Source organism: Etheostoma cragini, chromosome 13 (genome assembly GCF_013103735.1).
Source record: "Etheostoma cragini isolate CJK2018 chromosome 13, CSU_Ecrag_1.0, whole genome shotgun sequence".
In the NCBI taxonomy this organism is placed as follows: domain Eukaryota; kingdom Metazoa; phylum Chordata; class Actinopteri; order Perciformes; family Percidae; genus Etheostoma; species Etheostoma cragini.
The window spans coordinates 7,947,060-7,954,793 of NC_048419.1; the positions used below are offsets into that span (position 1 = coordinate 7,947,060).

At 39.6% G+C, this 7,734-nt stretch overlaps 1 protein-coding gene across 40 annotated transcripts in view; it reads left to right on the forward strand.

Moving 5' to 3' along the window:
• The window catches only part of dlg2 (discs, large homolog 2 (Drosophila)), a 291,611-nt gene extending 284,279 nt beyond the window's left edge, over window positions 1-7,332 (forward strand). For 34 of the 40 annotated variants that reach the window (XM_034889479.1, XM_034889485.1, XM_034889484.1 and 31 more), the window contains 5 exons: window positions 1,465-1,488; window positions 2,612-2,784; window positions 3,580-3,689; window positions 5,294-5,385; window positions 6,415-7,332. In XM_034889479.1, the coding sequence (XP_034745370.1) occupies window positions 1,465-1,488; window positions 2,612-2,784; window positions 3,580-3,689; window positions 5,294-5,385; window positions 6,415-6,521 (506 nt within the window). In that variant the 3' untranslated portion in view covers window positions 6,522-7,332. The remainder of the gene's footprint in view (window positions 1-1,464; window positions 1,489-2,611; window positions 2,785-3,579; window positions 3,690-5,293; window positions 5,386-6,414) is intronic. The other 6 variants (XM_034889492.1, XM_034889483.1, XM_034889490.1 and 3 more) reach the window with 1 other exon arrangement.
• The last annotated feature ends 402 nt before the right edge of the window (window positions 7,333-7,734 follow it).

Below are 7,734 nucleotides of genomic sequence, written 5' to 3' on the forward strand. Positions count from 1 at the left end.
CATTCGGGTCTCTGGTCTCTGACATAGTTTAGAGGGGGCTGTACGCTGCTCAGTATCGGAGGTCTGCACAGATGCAACACGTCACTGCCCACAGCAGAACGAGTCCTCTATTTTTACAGAGAGAGAGGACACGAAGCGACGGACGGGTCTGTGATACTCAGAGCTCATACCTGAAGCCGGGGAGCGCTCTTGAACCCCTCACAGTCTCTGAAAGCACAACTAGTCGATCGCGAGTGGCTCAACAGGTAGATCTACAGATAAACTCATCTTTCAGAAGTTTGACCGACCGGGTTGACACTTCAGCGTGAGAAATCGGGGGTGTGGCGTGTGAGCGTGTGAAACCGGTCAAATGCGTGTGTCTCACGGCCAATGCGTGAGAGTTGGCAGCCCCGGCTCTGACTGCAGGCTGTGCCTGCTGCGCGAGGCTACTGCTGACTGTGAGTGCTTTTGGACGGGAGAGGGGCTCACGGCAGCTCCCGTGGTTAAGCACAGTTTTTTTCTCCTCCCATCCTGTAGTCTACTCGCGCCCCCCCGGGAGAGAGTGGGGCGCGACCTCGTGATCATTATAAACATGACCTATTATGCATAATACAAAGTTTATTAACATTCAAGCTTACAACATATGACTCTTTACTACTCTTTGGCCGGCTTGAAAGCCCAAACAACTGTTGTTTTGTTTCCAGTCTAGATAGATCCGGTGTTGTGTTGTAGTTTTTCTAACGTTACTAGTTTCAACAGCATGTAAAAAAAATAAAAAAAAAATAAATAAATTGAAATAAACAATAAAGGCCATTAATAGGCTACTCATTTTCCAGTGTTTCAGGGTGGATGTCCTCTGAATGTATTAGAAAATTGCAGAAAAATATAAAATATTCTGCCAATTAATGTGGCTGGAGGCTGACACATCTCAAAGGTGAACTGAAATTTGACAGATAAACTGTTAAACTGTGAGGATGGTGATTTCAGAAGCTGTAGCCCACACAAATTATTATTATTATTTTGAAACACACACACACAACCACAGTGCCAAGGAAGATATTTTTGAAGGCTGCTTATTTATCACTGGAACCTTTCTCTAACACCATGAATTGGATTGTACTGTTTTTGGTTTACTGTGGAGCTGCTCATGAAACTACATGTAATGCTGACATAGTGTAGTATCAGCTTTAGATGGTGCTTAAGTACTCATTTGTGTTTGTGTTTGTGTGTGTGCGTGTTTGTGTGCGTGTTGTGTTTGTGTGCGTGGTGTGTTTGTGTTTGTTTGTGTGTGTGTGTGTGTGTGTGTGTGTGTTTGTGTTTATGTGATCCCAGTTCAAACATGTAACTCCATTTTGACTCATCCTTACAAGACACCTCACCCCTCTGTGCATGTGATGTGTCCTTCATAGGCCAAAGCAGTTTTTGTCTTGCATGTTTTGATTTACTCATCTTTTTTATTTCAATATACCTTTCAACCATATAAAGCTGCTAACAGTTCAGGGCACCAAGGTAAGTGAGTGGATACGCTAAGTTCATTGTTCCATCCATCCCTTGTTTAGTAATTGAGTCTTGAAATAACCCCCCCCCCCCCCCCCCCCCCCCCCCCCCCCCCCCCCCCAAATACCTGCACTCCTTTTATCTGGTCCTCCATGTATAATCTAGTTAAAGGTGCAATATGTAATACTGACAGCTAGTTTTTAAAATAGTTACTGCAGTCCAAAATTTAAAATACTGGAGAGACCTCCTCCTAACAATAATATGAGTTCCCCTGGGTATCCTGCTCTGCCTTTGAGATTGTTGAGTGTGACTACCCACATACCGTTGTTCACTGGGTGTGCCAAAGCTAGCTACTTTTATTATTATTTATCATTAATTTAAAACAGAAAGGAAATACATACACATCATGTGTTGGTGAGGACTACTCTGCAGATTGTGTACGCGTTTAGCTTGCTGTCCGTCTGCAGCACAGGTCTTCCACCGCCCATCATGGCGTTCATAATTCACTCAAGTTCACTACTCTGGCGTTTCTGAGCCCTTAAAACTGAGAAATATGGAAAAACTGCTGCCCCCATTTTGGTTTGAAAACTCTGGGGTTTCTTTGTAGTCTGGACGGACACAAACGTAGACCTTTGGAAACAAGGATGCACGTCAGTCAGTCGTGTTGGTTTGGTCGGCTTACATTCATACGGTACATATAATAACAGTTCCACCTCGTCGGCTAAGAAATCCCTATTCTTACTTTTTACCATTGTTGTTCTTTTTCCAAAGTATTTTCTGTATTTTAAACTTCTACATCCGTGATATTCAAACGCAGAGTAACGTCAGACAATCTGCTTCCTGTTTACACCGGCACGCACGTGCCCAGTATGTGTGACTGGTCATGTGATATGTGATGTCAGACATGGATTAGTTCTGCTACTGAAACTTAAACTCTTGTTTGTAGTAGTAGTGTGGATGTAGCCTTGCAGTTAGTACGAGGGATGGTTAAAAGACCAGTGCCTGTGTCCCGTGTTCATATCTGCATAGAGCACCTTTACAAGCATTGGTATGTGCTTGATAGACTTGAAAGATATCTCAATAGAAGTTGTTACATGATTTTTACTAAGTTATAAATGTCGTCCTTGCACCAAAGATACTACTCGGCCCAAGAGGGACTATGAGGTGGACGGGCGAGACTACCACTATGTGATGTCCAGAGAGCAGATGGAGAAGGACATCCAAGAGCACAAGTTTATTGAGGCGGGACAGTACAACGATAATCTGTATGGAACGAGTGTCCAGTCAGTGAAATATGTGGCTGAAGGGGTGAGACTCTTTTCCTGTTTATAAAAGCTGCACCACATGCAGTGACGATTCCAAGTTCAGAGCTTAAGGGGTGCCTGGCACCCTTTAAACACAACTTTTTAAAACGTTATTCTGCTATGCTAACTGTGCATTTTTAGATCATTTTGGACCACCATGGTAGTGGAAACACTGAATTATGTAACTAGAAAGACACAAACAATTCTAAGAAAACTTTAATGCTGAGCCACAGGAATTTTACTACAAATGTGAGGGGTTTTAGAAAAGAAATTGGATATGTATACATTGAATGGCGGACATTCCCAAAATGCAGTTTCAATAACCTTTGAAAATTAGAGATTTGATTAATGGCTGACGAGCACTATTTTCTGAAATTGGCTTAGGATTTTCTTCTGAATGATCTTGGCATCTAGATTCAAGGTTTAGTTTGACAATGCTGTGATATTCTGAGAGCAGAACTCCTTAGCTCACAATAAATTAACACAGACATAAAAAGGGCTAAAATTGCCTACACGGAAGCAAGTGCACTATATGTAAATGCTCAAATGCCAAGTTCTTGTAGAATTTAACAGCTCATGTTGATCAACCGGCTGCTTTGTGATATCTATGCCAGAGGAAAGAAGAACATTTCTGACATCTTTTTCTGAACTTTTACTTGATGCTGTTTAGGACCTAGTTTAGATTTACAATATATGAGATTTATTTTAAGATTTAAACATGTTTGCATAGTGCAGCTTTGATTTTAGAAGCTGAGAGTTTTGAGTGTGTGTGGTTTGTAAAGTCTTGCATCTGTCTCAGGGTAAACACTGCATTCTGGATGTGTCTGGAAATGCCATCAAACGACTACAAGTAGCACAACTCTATCCCATCGCCATCTTCATCAAACCAAAGTCTATTGATTCTTTATTGTAAGTATTCATTTTGTCTTTTACTACTCTTTAATACTTCCACTAGCGTGCTGTGCATATACTTTTATATTACTAAAGGACTCTTTGGAATTTCGCAAGTATTTACTTTAAGTCCTCTTATTTATCACCTATAAATAAGCATGCAATACATCGCTTATACTATAATGTAGCTATAAGTGTCCCAATTTAGGGAAGTGAGGACCCAAATGCAGAGAGAAGGCAGGCAGGCAAGTGTGTTTATAACAAAGATTTATTAACAAAACGTCAGGGCCAAAACCGGAATCCAGAAAGTCCAAAATAGAAAAAGGGAGAGAAACAAAGACCTCAGGGAAGAGTCCAAATGCTGAGCAAAATGATTGGAACAGGCGAACACGCACACCAACACACAAAAGGATCTGACAAGAGACAAATGGAACACAGAGGTTAAATATAAGAGGACAGGGACGACAATCACAAAGGCAGGAAAACACAAGGCAGGTAGTAAAACCAGAGAGGACTAGACCGAGAAACAGACTATCAAAATAAAACAGGAAACAGAACAGACACAAGACAGAAAGTAACACTAGGTGACAAGTAAGGAAACTAGGAGTATAACAGAAAACAATAACAGAACCTAAAAACCAACAGAAACCATAACAGTAAGCAGATAAAAGTGTTTATTAATGTATTTGTTGTGGACACCAAAGAGTGGATGCTGCTGTAGAAAAGTATAATACAATATACTTAATACAGTGAAACACTGTTGTAATAATGTTAAATATGTATTTTTAGGAGAAGTTATAATTGTGGAAATACTGTACATTAATTAACACTTACACACAATGCCCTGATATCTGCTTACAACTACATCATAGCATGTTATAAGCCATTCATTAAATGTCTCTGTGATGCTTATAAATGCTAAATAGGGGGACCTAATGTGTCTCAACTTTGGCTCTTGGGCAAAGACAAATGTAGAAGACACACTATTTCAACTATTCAAACCAAAGTACTTTATTTAACAAAAGCAAATGAAATACACAACTGAACATTAACAACGAGTGGAGTGTGAGTATCAGTGAAATCAGTGGTGTAAGGTGTGAATGAGGGATGAGGTAGTGTGTGAGTGTTGTAAGGGTCACAAAATGGACGCCGGCAAGCATTAAGTCTGCATTTGGAGTGAGACACAGGGCGAGTAGACCAAGAGAGGGAGCAGGAGTAAGACTGCCATGTATCGTATCCTTTCCCCAAAAACAAGACATGAACTTTCCAGTAGCTTGTCTACTTGATCAATGAAAGAGTTAAGCTACTGTAAAACTACTTGATTCAGAAAACAGCAATACTATTGAGAAGTAATTAAACTAGTAGTAATACTGCCCAACACTGCCTGCAATACAAGTGGGATTTAGTGCAGATTTGGATTAGATCAGATAGATTTAGTGCAGTGATGCTGTCGTCACAGGATACTAATGTCAGCTTCTTTTTAATTTGACAGAAGGGGTCATATGGAAAACTGCCAGTTCAAATTGTTAGCATAAAGTTAAACCGGTTTGGTAAAACCGGAACCTAAATCTAAAAACGGAATCATGTGTGTGGGATGTTTTTTTTCCTTTCCCTCTGCGCAGGGACATGAATAAGAGACTGACAGAGGAACAAGCCAGGAAGACATTTGACAGAGCTTTGAGGCTGGAGCAGGAGTTTGGTGAATTCTTCACAGGTATGAAATTGATAAAAGCACAAATACAAAATAAGCCATTTATAGTCAGCTTGACCCTCACTGTTCACCACTGCTAAAACTATATATAGGAAATATAGGAATATAAACACACAAGGCCAGCTGGGTGAACGATAATTTAAAGATTCTCCTTCCAACTCGCCACAGAACAGGAGTAAGGAAGCAGTGCTCACGAGGCTCAGATGCCAAAAATATCAGGATCATCCAGGCTGGCAAATGTGTCAGTGTTTAAGCTAAGCTAAGTGATTAAGCTAAGCTAAGCTAAGTTTGTTAGATAATCAATAGAAGTGCATGGGAAGATTTAAACTTAAAATTATTCTAAAAAGATGTTTGTGAAGATTCAGCATGTGTAAAAATGTTTGTATTAGTGCTATGATCTTGCATTTCTTAACTTTCACTTTTATTAAAAGTATCCAATATAAAAATAATGAAAGGGATAGTTCAGTTCTTTTTAAGTGTGGTTGTATGACCTACTTCTCCATAGCCACTGTGTTAGCTGCAGTAAAAGGTAGTTTGGAGAAGCCAAGCAATGTCCTGCTGTGGACCAGCAGCAGCTAAACCTATTTCAGACACCTTAAAAAATCCATCTCAGGATAAGTGTACGCTATATTTAGAATTTGTCCACTATGGATAAGTACCACAAGAAACCCCACTTCAAAATATCCAAACACTTTCTATAATATTGCCGTTTTGGCATCTTAAATCCAACTCTGCCGCTGTCTGTCTTTCATTGACTAAGCTAAATTGAATTATGGAATCATGTGTATGTATATAACTATAATAAGCTCATTTGTAACGTGATGATAGTATATTTCAATGGCATTCAATTTTTTTTTTCAAACTTCAGACAACTCAGTGGTGCTAACTAGTGTTAGACATGGGGCAGCGGGTCCACAGAGTCTTTTTGTCTGTCATGAGAAGTCAGAAATATTGGAAACATTTGACACCTGTATGATTTATATGTTCTATGCAAAGTTCCACAGTGCATAAAGAGTTCCCTTTGCTTTGCAGCGCTGGTTCAAGGAGACACCTTAGAGGACATTTATAACCACTGCAAACAGGTGATAGAGGAACATTCAGGACCCTATATCTGGATCCCCTCAAAGGAGAAACTATAATAACTCATCACCCTGGGAGGGAGTCTGGATTGCTAGAAACTATTAATAAGTTGTAACATATGATAACTGTATGGCGATGAATAGTCTCTCATAAATAATTATTGTGTATATGTTTCATGTTTTTTCAATTTTGTTTGGTTAATGCTTTATTTTTCACTCAACATGAATGTTCCTGAATGTATTCCACAAGTGTCAGGACATGTTTGTATATTTGTTGATTTTTCTTTTTATTTGAACAAAAGAGAAAAGAAATGTAATGAAAACTAAATACTTATGTGGTAAGTGTCCACATCGGCACTGTGTGGTTTTTCAAACGGGAAACTGGAGGAGGTATATGCAGTACAGATTTCTTTGCTTTGCTAACATAGGAAGGAAAGTAGGAATTAGAACAGGAATAGGAACTGTGACACCCTTCACACTGCAACAACTAGCAAATAATCATGAAGTTCAGTGTTTTTTTATGTTTTTTGTCGGATTTTGCATCTATGCATCCCCTGAACACAGCTTTGCTTTGTGTGTGTTTATATTGTCATTTCTCCCTTGCTGTATTTATTTCTCTGACGTGACATTGACGATGTGTGAGGATATTGCTTTAATCACTGTAGACTTTCATGTTTTTTTATGATATATATTATATACACGTAGACTCATCCAGCTGTTGCATTGACAATGATTGAAGGGAGAAAGCTGGTATTGGCAATGGAGATGTAACACTATTTTTTGCTACTTAAATTGCTAACGGGCACAAAAGCACCGAGTTATTTATTATTGGAAATATAACTTTGATTAAAAAGGTCATTTACAGAGCATATTTTATTTGAATGATGTAGTATGTTGTGACTGTGTTAGGATGGACGGGAATATTATGGTGGAATAGACATTTGATGTTTACTTTTGTAGATCTGGAATGGAAGAGGCGGTCAAATAATTATTCTATTTAATTTAAACACATTTAAGATAATTTGTTTATTAGTCCCCAATGGGGAAATTACTGCACTACACTCTGTGTACACACTTTTGTTAGTACTCACACACAGGCCTGAAATACACACACATGCTCAGGACCTATACATGCACTATACATGGAGAGATGTCAGAGTGAGCGGGCTGCCAGCTGAACCAGCGCCCTGAGCGGTCGGGGGGGTACGGTGCCTTGCTCAAGGGCACCTGGCAGTGCCCAGGAGGTGAACTGGCATCTCTCCAGCCACCAATC